Below are 20110 nucleotides of genomic sequence, written 5' to 3'. Positions count from 1 at the left end.
GTGACGTCATCCATCTGGGCATGATGAAGTAATCGATGATTTTTTTTTAATGAGAATAGGGGTCATGTGATAGCTCATTTGAAAGGTTATTCAATTATCTATGCAGTAATATAAACATTAATATAATTAATTATACAGGGTGTCCAAAAAAAATTTAAATTAAATTAATTGAAACAAAACGAAGATATTATGTAATTTATTTAATTTAAAATACGTTTTACTGTTGTCAGAAAGGAGGAAAAATGTGTATTTGACAAAAAATATTGTTTTTTTGCTAAAATTCAATGTTAAAGCTACCACCCACCTGCCTCTTGGCAGTTTAAACATTTCATTTAAACGAAAACCAATGTTCATATTTCTAATAAATCTTTTGTCTGTTTGCTGACAGTAATAAAATGTATTAAGAATTAAATAAATTACATACATTCGTCTTTTTGTGTAAATTAATTTAATTAAAATTTTTTTTGGACACTCTGTATAAATAATTATGTTGATGTTTATATTATTAATTAGAGATTTGAATACCCTTTCAAATGAGCTATCACATGACCCATATTCTCATTCAAAAAACTCATCGATTACGTCATCACACCTAGGTGGATGACGTCACTAGTATGATGCCAAAAAATCGTAATTTAAAAATAAAAATTGCCCTGTTTTATTTACCTGAAATTATTGAACTGAAAAATGTATGCGTTACTTTATGGACGCACTGTATTTAATTAATAAAGGTTGTTGATCTCTTGTCCGACAAATTTACATTTAAAAACGCGGGACGCGGAAACGCGTCCAACCTGCACTCTGAAATTTTTCAGAAAGTAATAGACTCGCTCAAGCAGTTAAGACCATTTTTAAAACTTATGTAATAATTTTCCAAAAAAGGCGATGTACTTTGGCCTATTAGGAAACATCTTTGGCATTTTATATTTTTTGTAGAATGCTCATAAGCTATACTATTAGTCTAATCAGTAATAGGTCTTTCATACTTAACTAATCCATTCTCATAAAAACTTAAAAATATATAGTTACCTTCAGCACTCTTTTCAACTGTTTTAACCTTAGTTTCGGCTACTTTCTCAGCTTCAACAGCTTCAGCTTCAATTTTAGCGGCTTTGGCTTCCTTCTCGGATTTAACTGCTGCTGCGGCCTCCGCTGCTTCAGATTTTTCTTCTAATTTTTTTAAGCTTTCTACTTCTTTCTTCTTTTCTTTTTCGTCTTCCTTTACTTCGGCCTCCAGTTTTTTCATTTCCTTCTTAGTTTCGGCTGCTATTTTTTCTGCTGTTTCGGCTTTGATTTCGGCCTCTTTTTCTAGGATACAAAAGTATGTCTTAAAACGTTTCTCATAAGCGAGATAGAAAAAATTGTTTAAACGTCAGATGAAAAGTATCATAAATTCACTCTCAAGACTCGATGGAAAAATAATAATAACATTGAGAAAAAGATGACATATGTAGAAGAACAAAATGCTAAATACGAAAGTTTAAATTCAGCGTTTTTAGGTATATTTCAAATGCCCCATATTTGTTGCCAAAACTAAAAACCGAAATTTCATGTCATAGATTTTGAAGATGTAAATTCCATCGCGACCTCTAAACAGAAGTAGTAGTCAATTTCATTGATCTCATAAGAATCGTAAAAAATGGCAAGATAGGCTATTGATTGTGAATTTTAGAAAGCAACTACGTTAACCGGCTTTTATTGTTTCATACGGTTAATGGACCTCTACATCTGAAAAAACCGCGGAGTGCTACCATTAAAAAGGGTGCGTTGTTGAGGAAGAGGTGAATTAGACCCTAAGTACAGGATGAATTAGGGTGAGTTCTATGCATTTTTGGTACAAACACGTCTACAGAAAAAATATTCCAGATTAAATTTAATATCTTATTTGTAAGTCCAAAATATTTTTTTACAAAAATATACGCAAAAAAAGCAAAGAAAACATGAAAGAAAGCAATTTTGTTTTTTGCTCCAAAACTTTTTTCTACGGGGATATAGGCATTGCTTCACAAAAAAAACTTCCACCCTTTCTCTTTAAAATGACGTTTGGTAGAAGTCTCTAGGATTTATAGTTTTATTAATAGTATACACCATTTTAAATTATTAAAGAAAATAAGCTTACTTTTGTATTCAGTAAAATCGATAAAAGTATAAAACTTTGAAAAACCAGACCTTGCCTAAATATAGTCACACAACCTTCTATAATAGACCATTTTAAAGGTAATTGATTTCTCGTCCTACTACATATGCCATTCTTCTTCTTCTTCTTCTTAAGGTGCCGAGACCGTTTGTCGATCGTTGGCTCTCATGTTGCCCAGCATATTAACATTCATTGTCTTATTTACAGCCGCACGAAATAGTTCAGTGCTAGTTTTCCCAAACTATTGGCGTAGGTTTTTATGCCAAGAAGTTGTACGGCGGCCCACACTTCTTTTTCCCATTATTTTACCTTGCGTGACAAGGTGAAATATGCCATATTTTTCTGGGTGACGCATTATATGACCAAAGTATTCCAATTTGCGCCTTTTAACGGTGTTCAATACTTCGCAACTTTTATTCAAACGTTGCAAAACCCTTTCGTTTGTGACTCTTTCTACCCAACTGATCTTCAGAATACGGCGGTAGACCCACATCTCAAATGCTTCTAGGTTTTTTAAAAGCGATTCTGTCAGGATTCATGCTTCAACCCCGTAAAGTAGTACTGGGAATATATAACATCGAACCATTCTTATACAAAGTTCCAAATTTAGATCATGACTGCACAGGATTTTCTTAAATTTCATAAAACTTGTTCTTGCTTTGGCAATTCTACTTTTTATTTCTGTACTAGGGTTTCAGCTTTCATTAATATGAGTACCCAGATATACAATATTACTTACTCGTTCAATTGAGTCATTACCGATTATTACGTTATAGTTATTATTATTTACGGCTGCCTGTTTAGTAATAACCATAAACTTTGTTTTTCTTGCGTCGAGTTTGAGTTCATATATCGCGCAGAATGCCACCATTCGGTTCAATAATGCTTGAAGATGTTCAATTGATCCTGTCAGTAACAAGGTGTCATCTGCGTATCTGATATTGTTTATAAGCATACCATTAATGCGTATTCCCTCTTTTGCCCTTTCCAACACTTTACTTAAGATTGTTTCAGCGTAAAGATTAAACAACATTGGTGACAATATAGAGCCTTGTCGAACTCCACGCTTGATTTTTACTTCTTCAGAGCACTGATTCCCAACCCTAACACATGCAGCCTGGCCCCAATATAAATTTGCGATTATTCTAATGTCCCTACCGTCCAGACCAGTAGTTTTGAAAATATGTAGCATTTTTTCATGGCGAACTTTATCAAAGTCCTTTTCAAAATCAATCGCGCACATGAAAACGTCATGATTTACATCTCTGCATCTTTGGATTAAAACTTGGGTTGCGAATAGTGCATTACGCGTTCCAAGGCCACAGAGAAAACCGAATTGAGTACTTGAGACTCTTTCCTCAATTTTTCTATATGTTCTTTGATGAATTATTCTGAGAAAAGTTTTCAACACATGACTCATTAGGCTGATGGTGCGATAGTCGCTGCATTTTGTGGCTCTGTGTTTTTTGGTAGTACAACAAATGAGGATTTAAGCCAATCTTTAGGAATTTTTCCGCTTTCGTAGATTAAGTTGAATAATTTCGTAAGTATCTTAATGTTCTCTGTACCTAAAAGCTTTAGTGTTTCTACGTAAATCCAATCTGGTCCGATCGCCTTGCCGTTTTTTGCGTTCTTTATAGCGTATTGCACTTCTTCCCTAGTTATTGGAGGACCGCTCATGTCATCTAGCGTTTCTAGTTCGCTTCTTTCATCATCGAATAATTCTTTTATATATTCTGTCCATCGTATTAGTTGACCTTCGACATCGATTATAATTTTTCCGTTTTTATCTTCGATTAGTGGAGGATTACATTTTTTATTCAGTCCTGCAACTTCTTTCAGTTTTTTGTGCATATTGAATGCGTCATAGATACGCTCGTAGTTCTCAATTTCTTTACATTGTTGTTTATGCCACTCTGATTTAGCTGATCTTATTTTTCTTCGAAAGTTTTTAGCTTTTTGTATTCTGTCAGATTAGCATTCTTATATTTTCTTCTTGCATCCATTAAATTCAATACCTCTTCTGTCATCCACTGTTGCTTATTCCTACGCTGATTTTCCATTAGATGGTCTTTGCCATTGCATATACCTAAAACTGCGTAGAAAAAAGTTACAAAACAATGTTTGCGAAATAATAGGGAAAATGACCCAAAAATGCTGAAAATGGTGATATTTGAAAAATCATATTTCGGAAATTATAAATCCTGAAGACTTCTATCAAACGTCATTTTAAAGAAGAAGCATAGAACTTTTTTTCTGTAAAGCATTGCCTATACGTGGAACCTCGATAACTCGGATTAATCGGGACCGCGGCCGGTCCGGGTTAGCCGGAGAATATGGTAAAAATTAATAAACTACGTTATACTTACAGATGAACGGTAGAATTGAAATAACATAAAATATATAAATATGCACAGTACTACACATCTAATTTGCTAAAAACACGCAAACACAAACGTAAGCAAACGGAAGCGAACAATACAAGACTGTACTACACACAATAAGCCACCACAATCGGAAGGATGTGATGTTATTTAAGAACAGTGAAAACTAAAGACCATTGTAAAAAAAGAATTTTTTTAACAGTCTTTTTTAAACAATGCTAAGACAGTTTGAAATAAATATGTAAAGAAATACTACAGACAGGTGCCTGTTGTTTCTGCCGGCGTGTGCCATGAGTCATTTTTACTATCGTATCGTTCAAATTACACAAATACAAATTATCTCTCAAATATTATATTACATACATTTTTATTGTTGAAATGTTTATCTGATAATTAACTATTTTGATGGGAAATAAGCCACAATTAAATTGAAAAATAATTTTATTAACGTTTCGACGTTTAAATAGAAAAGTGCACAGAGTATAACAAGCCTATCTTTCTTATATTCGTGGATTATGAAAAGGCGTTCGATACTATAGATCATCATAAAATGCTTCGAGCATTGGCGGACTGCCGCATTGACTACCGATATATCGCCTTGATTAAAAGTATCTACGCAGGCCCGGCCCTAGGGATTTTGCCGCCCTGGGCAAGATCGGCGACCACCGCCCCCCGTCCTTGGTATACCCAAAATCTCAAAAATTTCACCATGGCTCTTAATTTGCTGAAATCTATCACTTAATGCATTAACGGTTGTGTCTATAATTTTTAAATAGAAGTAAACTTTATATCGTGTCTCTGGATCTATTATAGGTCCATACTTTCATCTTCACCTCATGGCCAAATAATTTTTTCACTTTCCTCTTTTTTGATATTACTGTGCCTCCGATTTTTGGGTTCCCAATTTCTAACTTTGATGGTAGCTTCTGAGAGACTTAAAATGGATTTCCGTTTTCTTTCTTATAAACTGACAGCTTGATACACTCCCATGTCAGTACTCTGCAGTGATTTGTTGACTACGTTGATGTGAAGTAAAATGCCCTGCCATATTACCACAGAGTAAAGAAAAGTAAAATCACGGATTTGATTTGCCAAACAGCTTGCCGTATGGGCAACAATTTTATCGTTTCATCAATTCTACTTTCCCTTCTAGTTTCGGACAAGGGTTTTAATGTTAGGCTAGAAATATGATTTTTCAGTATAGCCCAACGATGAATAAATGCTGAGAAAAAGTTGTAAATTTTTGTCACTAAGGAAAAGAAAGAAACTGCAAACTGTGAGCCTTTAGCAGCATCTAGGATTCATTTTCAAAATTCTGTTTAACTCCCAAATTCTTCACTTTCATGTTTACCACATTATCATATCCTTGTCCTCTCATATTTTTCAAAGGTATTCCCAGCTCACTCAGTTTTTGCAAAATAACTTCTGTAAGTCCCAAGCCAGTGGTTTCTAGTACAGGCACAAATCCAAGAAAATATTCTGTAATTTTAACACTTTGTGAACCGGAACCTAAATCGACAAAACGTACCTAGAACAATAATAGTCATCTGTTCCACCTCAGAAATATCAGATGTGCACTCTAAAATTATGCTATAATACTTTGCTGCCTTCAAAAAGTTTAAAATTTTGTTTTTGATTTGGTCATGTAGTAGTTAAATAATTTCGTTTTCAATACGTTTTCCCAAGTAGTGATGCTGCTTGTTACTACCATTCGTTGTTCTCGTAATGTGTTCTTATAATCAAGTTTTCCAAAGAGCTCAACATGCTCAACATTACCATTGTTGTGATGAAACAGTTTATCAGAATCGTCCCTCAATGGAAGACGCTGTTGTGCTAAGAACTGTGTATTAATATAAGTCTGAATGTCCAATGACAAGTTTCTGAATTTAGAACGTTTCGTGTTTCTTCGTCTATGGTTTTAACCGATTTGTGTCTAATTGCTAGTTATACCAACTTTCGCTGTGACTGCGGTAGTAGCTCTATGTTGGCTAGGTTGAGCAATATTGTAAGCATCAGCGTGTAACGGTTTCAGAAAGTTACCTATGGAAATTTTAAGCCTTTTTGTTTTAATCTGCTCTCGTTTTTCTGTATTGACTGCCAGAAAGACGTTTCCTACCATCCATTATTGCACTTACCCAATTATTTTTAATAACACTAAACACTGAATGGTATCCTGGCACACACCGGTACGGAAACTACGCTGTATCAAAATAATTATTGAAGCGTTTATTTGAAAAACAATACTTGTCCAAAAATTAAAATTTTGGAAATAAAAAAAAACTTACCAGACATCAGTTGTTTTTATACAACTCTCCAAATGTTCTATGTAGTATACTTGGACATCTGAGATTTTTGCACAATTGAATGTGTCAGATTGATAAAGAATCTACTATTCTATGTATTGTTGGACATGTTGGACTAAAATGGACATGTCTTGTTTTTTAAATAAACGTTTCAATTGATCTAAATTGATTTAAATACTAAACACAGGAAAATACCTACAAGCGTATACAATTAAGCGAAATACAAACACACAATAAAATTGTGAACGGCACATCTATGATCTATGGAAATTTGGTAACAGTCCTGAACCTCTGTTTGAATCATAAAAACAATCCTGGTAGGGAGGTGTGGTAAGGTGAGGGGTAGTTCTGATCCCACTATTCTTATGCGATGAAGAAGAAGGCGGTGTTGTCGATTTCCCGTCGAATGAACCTTGCAATTGTTATTGTTTCACTTATTTAATTCTCGTTTTTACAGTTGAATTTTTGCCGCTCTTGTTCATAATATTGATTTTTTATAATATTGCAAACATAATTTATTATTTCTTCAATTTCAAAAATCGCTTGTTCTCTAAAATTTGCCGCCCCTAAATTTTCCGCCCTGGGCAGCCGCCCAGTTCGCCCACCCCTGGGGCCGGGCCTGATCTACGAAACTGGTACAGCTTGTGTTCGACTTCATGAAGATACCAAGAAATTTAGAATAGAACGTGGAATTAGACAGGGTGATACTATCTCCCCGAAATTGTTTACAGCTGTTCTTGAATATATGTTCAAGCAAATGGAAGGAGAGGATAATATGGGAATCAATATAAACGGGGAGCATCTGAACTACCTAAGATTTGCCGATGACATCGTTTTAATATCTGATAGAGTTGATAAAGCTACAAAAATGCTGCACACGCTCTATAAAGTGTCAAAAACAATTGGTCTTAAAATTAACACCTCAAAGACAAAATTTATGACCAACCTCGTAGTCAGCGATAAAATTCAGATTGAGAGTCATAGCATCGACCAAGTAAAAGCTTACAAATATCTAGGGCATGAGATTCGCTTAGGCCGAGATAACCAGACAACTGAAATACAAAGAAGGATAGGTCTCACATGGGCTGCCTTCGGTAGATTAAATAACATTTTTAAGTCTAATATTCCAGTTTGTTTAAAAAAAAAGGTTTTTGACCAGTGTGTTTTGCCGGTTCTTACATATGGTGCAGAAACACTAACTCTGACAAAAAGAACAATAAATAAAATAAGAGTTACACAACGCGCTATGGAAAGATCAATGTTAGGTATTACCATCAGAGATAAAGTACCAAACCTAGAAATAAGAAGAAGAACAGGTGTCACGGAGGCAGTTGAAAGAATAGCCATGGCTAAATGGGCTTGGGCAGGACATGTTGCCAGACTGACGGATGACAGATGGACCAAAAAGATTCTGGAATGGCGACCAAGGCAGGAGGCATATCGAAGCAGAGGACGACCACCGACTAGATGGACGGGTGATATCAAGCGCATCACCACAAATTGGATGCAAGAAGCTCAAGATAGAAATAGGTGGAAATTTTTGCGGGAGGCCTACGTTCAGCAGTGGACAAATATAGGCTAGTTGATGATGAACGTTTCGACGCCCAAATCGGATGTCTTTGTCAAAATACAAATGTACTGAAAATCAAAATGTTTATCCGATGAAAATCGGTTCGGGTTGGCCGGACTTCCGGGTTATCGGGGGCCGACTTATCCGGGTTCCACTGTACTTATATACCAGTGGAAAAAAGTTATGGGGCAAAAAATAAAATTGCTTCCATTCGTGTTTTTTTTGTTTTCTTTTTTAAATATATTGTTGTAAAAAAAGTATTTTTTTTTACAAAAAGTTCCCGCCTACGAAGCCCGGTGGTAGGAGTAGCAAACGTTATGAAACTTTTTTGGAGTCCCAGAAAATTTACATTCTCGGCAGAATTCAGGTTGTTCGTATGATTTTTAGAGGTTCAGTTTCAATCTCGTCTGTGATGACCGGAGTATACCTAAAATTGCTAGATTGCTTTAAATCTCATCTAGAGATTTACACCGTATTGATTGTTCACTGATTGAAACACACATACACACACAATGTGACTTAGTGTTAACGAGCAGAACTTGGTAGGACTGGTTTTAGTTATACCGGTTTTTTACTTATGGTTATAACCGGCCAAAAAATCGGTTATTCTAAAAACTGCTGTTCGGTTTTTTAATCAATAGCCAATAACCAATAGGTTACAATGTTACATTAAAGGGCCTAGCCGGGTAAGATGGTGAAAAGTGCCCCCAACCCAATTTAAATTCCATATAGGCCACTTTTTAGCACATATAGAGGAACTCACTTTCTGAAATTTTTAGCCCCCTAGGTGGTCACGTGACCCCCCTAGAGCCTAATTAGGCTTTTTATGTTTTTATTTTTTCTCTCAGCCGCATCAAGAGCTAGCCAAAAACTTTATTTAAAAAAGTTGTAAGTTTTAAAAAGATCTAGATGAAAAATTTTTTTTTATTTTTTTGGCGGGAAATTCGAATTTTTAGAACAATTTTAAACTTTTAAATACCTCTGAAAAAAAAACTAAGACACTCGTTTTTACGAAAATTAATTATAATGTGTATTTTTGAACAATATTTCACCCTTAATTTTTTCAGATTTTTAAAATTGGTGAAACGTACCTTTAAAAATAAAAACCGCATTTTTTCGGTTTTTTTTTCGTTTTTTGATACAATTTTATACATATTTTTCAAAAAATTTAACAACGTCACTAGAATAGGTAAAAAACTGAAAAATAATTGGGGTTTGCTTAATTAAAATTTTTTGTAACGATATCCATTTTCAAGATACAGGGCGTTGAAGAAAACAAAATTTTACATATTTTTTACGATTTTGCCGAAACTACTGGCAACATTGTAATAAAACTTGGCGGGTTTTAAGAGGTAGTTATTGTGCATGTTTTGACATTTGATATTCATTATTGGCGCGCATAGGGGTAATGGTCTAAACTTTTCAAAGAAAAAAAGATAGTACGCCACTGACATATTTCAAATTAGCAATCATTTTTAAATTCCTCGTTCAATTTTCAATAAAAAATCTATCTTCTCATTTTTTCATACGACGCGCCGTTTTGCTGCAAAAAATAAAATATCTTAACGCTTCCAAAGTATTCGAATTAATAATTTTGATAATAATGGATGTACGAGTTTATTATGTATAGTATTTTTACTACAAAAACGTTATTACGTAGGTCAAAATTTTTGACGTAACAGAACTGTCAAAACATTAGAATGTGACTTTTCATTATTCCCATGTTTATTATAAACATGGCAATAATGAAAAGTCACATTCTAATGTTTTGACAGTTCTCTTACGTCAAAAATTTTGACCTACGTAATAACGTTTTTGTAGTAAAAATACTATAGATGTAGAAAGTACTAGAAGTTCGAATACTTTGTAAGGGTTAAGATCTTTTATTTTTTGAATAAAAATGGCGCGTCGGATGAAAAAATAAGAAGATACATTTTTTGTCACAAATTGAACGAGAAATTCAAAAACCATTGTTAATTTGAAATATGTCAGTGGCGTACTATCTTTATTCTTTAAAAAGTTCAGACCATTACCCCTATGCGCACCAATGATGAATATCAAATCCTTAATTGTATGTCAAAACATGCACAATAACTACCTCTTAAATCCCGCCCAAGTTTTATTACAATGTTGCCAGTAGTTTCAGCAAAATCGTAAAAAATGTGTAAAATTTTGTTTTCTTCAACGCCCTGTATCTTGAAAATCGATGGCGTTACAAAAAATTTTTATTAAGCAAACCTTAATTATTTTTCAGTTTTTACCTATTCTAGTGACAGTGTTACCTTTTTTGAAAAATATGTATAAAATTGTATCAAAAAACGAAAAAAAAACCGAAAAAACGCGGTTTTTTATTTTTAAAGGTACGTTTCACCAATTTTAAAAATCTGAAAAAATTCAGCGTGAAAGATAGCGTGATTTTCGTAAAAACGAGTGTCTTAGTTTTTTTTCAGAGTTATTTAAAAGTTTAAAATTGTTCTAAAAATTCAAATTTCCCGCCAAAAAATTAAAAAAAAAATTTTTCATATAGATCTTTTTGAAACTTACAACTTTTTTAAATAAAGTTTTTGGCTAGCTCTTGATGCAGCTGAGATAAAAAATAAAAACATAAAATGCCTAATTACGCTCTAGGGGGGTCACGTGACCACCTAGGGGGCTAAAAATTTCAGAAAGTGAGTTCCTCTATATGTGCTAAAAAGTGGCCTATATGGAATTTAAATCGAGCTGGGGGCACTTTTCACCATCTTACCCGGCTAGGCCCTTTACATTGTATTTTAGTGTGCGATACTCCATTCGAATCGATATTGAGACGATAGAAAGAATAATTTTGATACCAAGATAATCAATCGATATAATATAATTGACGTCGGCGTGTATTGGGTACTTTCGTCAGAGTTTACATAAACTTTGAAAGTAAGTTCGCTAATGTCCTCCTGGCCGGTATCAAAATCAACGGAGAATGACTAAATTGCGAGATCCCAAGATCAAGTAATACCATTCCTACTAATCTTAAATATTGTTAAAAATGTCGTTAAAGCGAACATCTAAGCACAGAGTGCTCAAAACACGCCATCATCTGTCCCTATTGCGGACTACAACGCAAATCGCATGCATGGAGCAATTTGCATAAGTTGCATCGCAACTTATTCTGGACTGCTCCCAGAAAACTTTACATATAACTATTAGTTCAAAGGTATATTGATTTCAAGACCCAATTTAATTTTGGCTTTAGCCTCATGGCTAGTAGAAGAATATTATCTCAACTCAAACTGGTTAGATGTTTTCACTTATTCGTCTTATAGCGGCGAAGGCACAAATCACACACATCTGACTTCCTAAGGAGATAATACGGGCATCGAATCGATTTCATTAGGTGGTAAACTGTAATGAATCTAATCTTTGCACACCTCTCTCTGCTAAGCCAACATCTCTCCTTCTACCAGACGTAATCGCCTCCCCTATTTACCAATTGGGTTAAAGCACATTTTGTTCTCCCATTTTTTAACCAATGAGAAGACAAACCATACTTCTCTCAAGCGCCAAGATCAGTATATACCTAATTAACCAATCAGAATACTGTAGGTAAAAAAAAACTGTCCGATTTACCTAACTGAAATGTTTTCCAGGATAAATATACATTCAGTTTAACCACGTGTCCCTAAATATGAAACGATAACAAATCCTTGGGGACTCACAGTTAGTATGATACAATTGATCCAAAAGATGGCATAACCCAGACATACAAAGTACAAGTTTTCCTCCAAAAGTTACACCATTTTGAGAGTCCGGTTTGGGAAAGGGGGAGATCCAATATTTCTAAAACTGTGCTTTAGCGTAAACAATGTTCTATACAAAAATGTTTTACCTACATAAAATTGGAAACAAAAAAGGTCCTATACATAATTGTTATAAAATCAACGGTTCCAGAGATACGAAGGGTGAAAAGTGGAGATTTTTGATGTTTTTTATATCTTTTGGGTAATTGATGACGATTTTGGGTGGTGAGGTTGACCTTTCTTAAAAGGCTTATTACTAACATACCATCGGCCACTGAAATAGCAAATTTTATTTACAAAACACAATCCTGTTAAACAAAATTTCTTTCATCAGTAATAATATTATAAATTGCCCAAAACATATAAAAAGTATCGAAAATTTGATTTTCCGATTATTTACCGTTGATTTTATAACAATTATGTATAGGACCTTTTTTGTTTTTAATTTTATGTAGACCAAGTTTGTATAGAACATTGTTTACGCTTAAGCATTGTTTTAGAAATATTGACGAAAAACGTAAACAAACTACTAATTTACCGACTTCTCCCCCAAACCGGAAGCTCAAAATAATGTAACTTTTTACTGAACAATACGTGGACCATATAGAACAATTTGGTGTTGGAGGAAAACTTTTACTTTGGATGTTTGCATTAGGCCTTTTTTGGAGCAATTATACTACACTACCTCCGTAACTTTGAAACCGTTCATTTTAAAAGGGTTAAGGATGGGGCCTTTTTTTATTTCAAATTTAATGTAGAACATTTTTGTGTAGAAGGTTGTTCATGCTAAACCGCATAGTTTTAGAAATATTATACCGCATAGTTAGTTATTATGTGGTTATACCATACTAAGTTACCGAACTGTTTAATATAAACAAATTCCAGAGTATTTGACCCCCGTTAATATATAACCATAAATACAAGTATAAATAACATTACCAATACACAAACCGATAACTATACAAAAACACGCAAATAGCAAGCTGAAAATTTGTTAATAGGCTTAACGGTGACTAGTCAGACAAACTTTGATATACGGGAACACGGGAACAGAGGAAGTTTTAATTGTGGAACAGGTTAAAAATTTCGAACCTCAGACTACGGAAACGTCCCATGTATTTTGTCAGACAGAACTTCCAATTGACTTGTTACCCTTTCATTATACTCTCATGCAAAAATCAGATTGCTATTTATCACCTGTCATAATTCCTGTGATTTGACATGTTCTACGTGCCGGACTTTTAAAAATGCCCAGTTGGTGATAAATACCAGTCTGATGTTTGCATAAAAGTATAATGAAGGATAACAAATCAATTGAAAGTTCTGTCCGACAAAATTCATGGGATATTTTCGTAGTCTGACATTCCAAATTTTTAACCTGTTCCACAATTAAAACTTACCCTGTTCCAGTGTTCCTATACATCAAACTTTTATAAACAAATTTTCAGCTTGCTATTAATAAACTTTTTTGTACGCGGGATTAAGGTCTATAAGTATGCAGGGTGTCTGCGTAACTTGGAACCATATGGGAATAGCTATTTGTATAACAAGGGAGGAAAGTGTAACTTTTCCTCCCGAGAATGAAGTTTACTGCCCGACGCGTAGCGGAGGGCAGTAATCATTCAAGGGAGGAAAAGGCACTTTACTCCCATGTTATACATATGGGTTTTCCACCTTCCTCAAATAACAAGTCATTTTTTCATTTTTACTTAATTTCTTTATGGAACTAACCAACAAAATTTATTAGAACTAAAACAACGAGTAGGTACAATATAACTGTCAACTGTCAAATATAAGTCAAATTATTAATGTAAACATTGTTAAATCAAAATAACAATTTACTGTTTTTTACCATTCTGCAAAATACAGGATGTTTTATAAATAAACGTTAAAATGTATAGATACTTCGTAATAGAAAATAGATATTATACAGGGCGTCAATAAGTTATATTTCATGAATGAAATACCATGACGTCACTTTTACTTTTCCTCCCTAGGGAGGAAAAATATTTTCCTCCCTAGGGAGGAAAAGTACAACTTTGCTCCCTACAATCAGGTCCGGAAAAGTATACTTTCGGTAGAGGTAGGTGGAAAACTTTTTTAATATCAATTTTACGAAAAAAAGTCATTCTTTATAAAGTGCTCTGCATAATCTAAAACCTAAGATGCAATCATCAGATATCAAATTTTGTCAACAGTATACGAGGTATGTCAAAAAATATGAATTTCGCTCACGAGCAAACTACCTTTATATTTCAAAATATCAAAAAATGTTATTATGAAAAGTTATTTGTAATTAAAAACCATATTTAAATATGCAATACCAGCCTTCTACTTGAAAAAAAATTCTGAAATTTTCCTAAATTACCGATTCCGAACATAATTTTTATTTATTAGACATATAATAACTCTTTTATCAATACTTAATTTAAGGAAAAAAACTTATTCTTCATAAAAATATGTGCATGGTCTAAACCTCAAGATACAACCATCAGTTATCCAAGTTTGTTAATTTTATACGAGGTGTGTTAAATAATATGAATTTAGAAAGAATTCTTTTTAAATTCTTTCCAAATTCATATTATTTGACACACCTCGTATAAAATTAACAAACTTGGATAACTGATGGTTGCATCTTGAGGTTTAGACCATGCACCGATTTTTATGAAGAATCCTCAAATTATTAATAAAAGAATTATTACATATCTAATAAATAAAAATGATGTTCGGAATCGGTAATTTAGGAAAATTTCAGAAATTTTTTTTTCAAGTAGAAGGCTGTTATTGCATATTTAAATATGGTTTTTAATTACAAATAACTTTTCATAATAAAATTTTTTGATATTTTGAAATATAAAGGTAGTTTGCTCTTGAGCGAAATTTATATTTTTTGACATACCTCGTATACTGTTGACAAAATTTGATATCTGATGATTGCATCTTAGGTTTTAGACTATGCAGAGCACTTTATAAAGAATTACTTTTTTTCGTAAAGTTGATATTAAAAAAGTTTCCCATATGGTTCCAAGTTACGCAGACACCCTGTACTGAAAAGTATTCATCGTCACTCATTAAGAGCAAACAGTAGCGATCAACAGGTAGCAACAAACGCGTTCCAAGGTTGCGGCTCCAATTTTGAATATTTTGTTGAGATATTTGGCACACATATTCGTATTATAATAAAGAATGGCGGTACAGAGCCCAATTTCAGAAACATGTTAGTATGTGGAAATTACTCTATAACTAAATAAAATATTGAAAAAAGGAGCCTGTACCGTTATTATGGAAGACAAAAAAATACACTTTCTTCAAATAAACTTTTTTATCCCGTGCCTAGATTTTGTGTCATATTGGAACTACTAAAAATCGATTTTTTTATAACAAGAAATCGAACGTCACTGACTTGGCAACATTTCGCGCCTATGTGTATAAAAATTATTGTTTTTGATAGTATGAACGTCACTGTCAGTGTCGAATTACCGACGCACTGTTGCCTCACTTTTGAAAGTTCTCAGAACTTTCGCAATCTTGGACTGCGCTTCTTGCTACCTGATTATCGCTACTGTGTGCTCTTAAGAGTCGACAGTCAAACTGTACAAGGACAGCGGGAGATTGATTTTCTGTAGATTCCCAATCTCTATGCACAATGATACCTGATCCTAGGTGAGGTTCTAGCCACAGCTAAACTCCATGCGTTTACCAAAAGATGTAAAAGCCAAAATTCTAAAAGGAATCGTTTAGTATGCAAGGAACTTATGCTTTCGTGACTGGCTTGGTACAGGAAGACCACGAATGAAGAGGAGCTGTGATATGGAGTTCTTAAAAACTCAAGTGGATATTGAACTCACCCACACACAATAACCCCCTCCTTTAAAGAGGCATGCCGTCTAAGCGAGGACTCATAATGTTCATTTTTCGCGCGCGAGGGGACGAAAAATTTCATCATTTTTTTCTGAATTCATTACTTTTTTCAGAGGTAGCTTATGCGGTTTTTCACCGGTTATTGCTTTAAACAGAAAAAAATGGGATCAAAAATTGGAACTAAAAAATGGGAAAATCGATTATTACTGAGCAAAAAGCCGGTTGTAGGATATATCCGGTAAGTTTTTCCCACTCCTAGAACTTAGGACCACATTACTTACCTGCCTGAATTTCTTCAAATTCATCTATATCCTGGGGAACAGGGGCAGTTGAAACTGTAAGTAAATTTACAATTAATTATGTTTTTTATTAATCATATAAATAATGTTTATATATATTTGGCTTTTCTAGTAAGTAATATACCAATTAAAGGGGTCTATCGGGGGGGGGGGGGGAAATTAAAGCTTGGAGATAGCCAAAATTCTGACGGCCAAAATCCCGATAGATTTTCTGCCAGATTTTCAAAACTACAGTGTAAAGTATCTATCTATTTTTGTTACGTTACGTTTTGTTACGTATTTCAAATATCATATGCTCTTAAATTGTTTGGCAGTTCATTGTAAGTTTTAACCCAATAAAAATATTGTGTTTTGGTCAGAGAACAACGAACGTGTGCTCCTTGTTCTCTGGTTTTGGTCAAGGTTTGATAATTTCTTTTTTAACATATAAATACATTTATTTCTGGTTTTTTGTTTATGGACATTTGTTTTTTTTTTGTTACTAAACAAAAGTACATATTTACCATTAAGTATAAACTAATTTTCTAAACAAAATTTCTAACATAGGAACATGCATTAAATTATTTTTCCACCTACCTCTACCGAAAGTATACTTCTCCTGACCTGATTGTAGGGAGCAAAGTCGTACTTCTCCTCCCTAGGGAGGAAAAGTAAAAGTGACGTCATGGTATGTCATTGATGAAATAACTTATTGACGCCCGAGAAATATTCTTTTATCTATTACGTAAGTATCTATACATTTTACCTCCAGTTTTCTTCTGTTGTTTTCGGATAACCGAAAACAACAGAAGAAAACTGGAGGCAGTAGAAATGGACGCTTTTAGAAGATCAGTAGGAGTGTCACGCAGAGAGAGAATACGTAATGATGAGATAAGAGAGCGAATGGGGGTTGACGGCTCTCTAACAAGACATAGAAAAAAAAACAGCTGATATGGTACGGACACGTCCAGAGGATGGATAACTCAAGACTCCCTAAAATAATTATGCAATGGGTACCACCAAACCGCAGAAAGAGAGGAAGACCCAAGAAATCTTGGAGAGAGGGAGTAACGAAGGCGATGAGCCAAGAGATCTTAGAGAGGGCCAATGGGATGATAGAGTGTCATGGAAATTAGGCATCGGACAACTTCGCAAGACGTTTTAAAACCGATTGATATATATATATATATATATATATATATATATATATATATATATATATATATATATATATATATATATATATATATATATATATATATATATACATCCCGCTATTAAATTGGCATCTTTTCACGTTGCAGTCATTTGGCATCACCTAGAAATGCTATCATTTTCTAGGTATAATCCGTGAATGTTCGCTTAGTACACTTCTTTAAGCTTGGCACCGTTGTCGGATTTTCAGTAATCCGATTTATTTATATATTTTATTCCTTACACTATAACGACAATTTGACCCCCGTAGGTCAAAAACATTGCTTAAACATCACTTTGGCAACAACAGGATGTTGCCAAGATATACATTTTTACGGAAAAGACAGTACCTAGTTAGATACATAATATCGATCGCTTCACGTTACAAGTCTTCCACTCGCACTCAGGTAAAAACCAGTTGTAGGCTCTTTTGTCTGAACGGGTCCCTGAATGAGTTTAATAATTCACTTTTATTGTGTATTTTGTTTCGTTTAGTTGAAATATCAGATTTTGTTTGTAACGAATTTCATAATAGATATTTAAATTATTTTTTTGTTAACAAAAACAAATTTTAAAGTTTGACATTTGAAAAATTAATTTTATATTGCCATTTTCATGACATGGTCAATGGTTAATTGCATTTATAATAATTTAATGGGTCATTGCGAAACAATATACAGTGCGTCCATAAAGTAACGCATAAATTCATTATTTCACAAACCGGACACTTTCAGGAAAAATACCGAAACAGGTCGATTTTTATTTTTAAATTACAATTTATTGGCATACATATCATACTAGTGACGTCATCCATCTGGGCGTGATGACGTAATCGTTGATTTTTTTAAATAAGAATAAAGGGCATGTAATAGCTCATTTGAAAGGGTATGTAATTCTCTATTCAATAATATAATTGTTAATATAATTATTTATACAGGGTGTCCAAAAAATGTTATTTAAATTAAATTAATTGGTATAAAAAGATGAATGTATGTAATTTGTTTAATTCTAAATATATTTTATTGGTGCCAGCAAACATAAAAATGTTTTATTTAAAACCTAAATATTGATTTTCGCTTAAGCGTAATCTTAAACTTCCAAGAGGCAGGTGGATGGCAGCTCTAACATTTAATTTTCTGACAAAAGTAAAACGAATTTTGAATTAAATAAGTTACATACATTTTTCTTTTTGTCTCAATTAATTTAATTAAAGAATTCTTTTTGGACACCCTGTATATATAATTATGTTATTGTTTGTATTAGTAAATAGAGAATTAAATACCCTTTCAAATGAGCTATCACATGACCCCTATTCTCATTTAAAAAATTCATCGATTACGTTATCAAGCCCAGATGGATGACATCACTAGTATGATATGTAATATGCCAAAAAATTGTAATTTAAAAATAAAAATCGACCTGTTTCGAAAATTTTCCTTAAAGTCGCCGGTTTACGAAATAATGAAATTATGCGTTACTTTATGGAAGCACTGTATGTTACAATGTGTAAATTTTTCAGGAAACGTAAAAATCTTTCCATTAGTAGTTAGAGATTCTGATAGTAATACTATATTTTATATAAGTATTATGGGTTATAAATGCATCTATTAGGTCTGGATCCCGCGTATGAAAAAAAGTTGATTAATAGCAAGCTGAAAATTTGTTAATAGCTTAAGGGTGTTTAGTCGGATAAACTTTTATATATGGGAACACTGGAACAGGGGCAGTTTTAATTGTGAAACAGGTTGAAAATTTGGAACGGTCACACCACGAAAACGGCACATTTATTTTGTCCGACATAACAGACTTAAACTCTCCGAATAGAGATTAAACTCTCATGCAAAAATTAGACTGCTATTTATCACCTGTCATAATTCCTGTCATTTGACATATTCTACATGCTCTACTCATTAAAAGGCCCATTTGGTGATAAATAGCAGTCTAATTTTTGCATGAGAGTTTAATCTCTGTTCGAAGAGTTTAAGTCTGTTCTGTCGGACAAAATACATGTGCCGTTTTCGTGGTGTGACCGTTTCAAATTTTTAACCTGTTCCAAAATTAAAACTGCCCCTGTTCCAGTGTTCCCATATATCAAAGTTTATCCGACTAGACACCCTTAAGCTATTAACAAATTTTCAGCTTGCTATTAATCAACTTTTTTTTCATACGCGGGATCCAGACCTATATCTGAAAGACCAAAAAAGTTTAAATGTTGCTTATTTTTTTGATATTATGTTTTAAAGTTTGTGGACTTATGTTGTTTTCGAAATGAAACCATAATTGGTAAAGTTTTTTTCTTTATTCTCAACAAGAAACAGTCATAATACGGACAACGCACACATCTTATGGAAAATATAATGTCACTCAAATTCAATAAAATTTATACGAATAGATCCGTTTTAATTTACCGATCAAATCTTATCATTGCGCCAACTCTTAATTATGATTAATTACGGCGCAAATTGCAATTAAAGTTTATCGAAATCACATTTTTGGAGTCCATAAAGTGTTAAAAGTGTTAAAGTTACAATCATTATTGCTCCGAGTGCTATTCATAAGAGCTTAAATCCCGCTGGGCCTAAGCGGATTAGTGAAACTAATCCGCTGATT

At 33.4% G+C, this 20110-nt stretch overlaps 1 protein-coding gene across 1 annotated transcript in view; it reads right to left on the bottom strand.

The window, feature by feature from the left end:
* Positions 1–20110, bottom strand: part of LOC126889635 (uncharacterized) — a 79002-nt gene that overhangs the window by 28103 nt on the left and 30789 nt on the right. Inside the window, exons 3-4 of the mRNA XM_050658129.1 lie at positions 16310–16363; positions 1030–1308 (exon numbers count right to left, since the gene is read on the bottom strand). Coding sequence (XP_050514086.1) covers positions 1030–1308; positions 16310–16363 — 333 coding nt within the window. The remainder of the gene's footprint in view (positions 1–1029; positions 1309–16309; positions 16364–20110) is intronic.

Source organism: Diabrotica virgifera, chromosome 1, assembly GCF_917563875.1.
Source record: "Diabrotica virgifera virgifera chromosome 1, PGI_DIABVI_V3a".
In the NCBI taxonomy this organism is placed as follows: domain Eukaryota; kingdom Metazoa; phylum Arthropoda; class Insecta; order Coleoptera; family Chrysomelidae; genus Diabrotica; species Diabrotica virgifera.
This window is presented reverse-complemented; position numbering and strand designations above follow the sequence as displayed.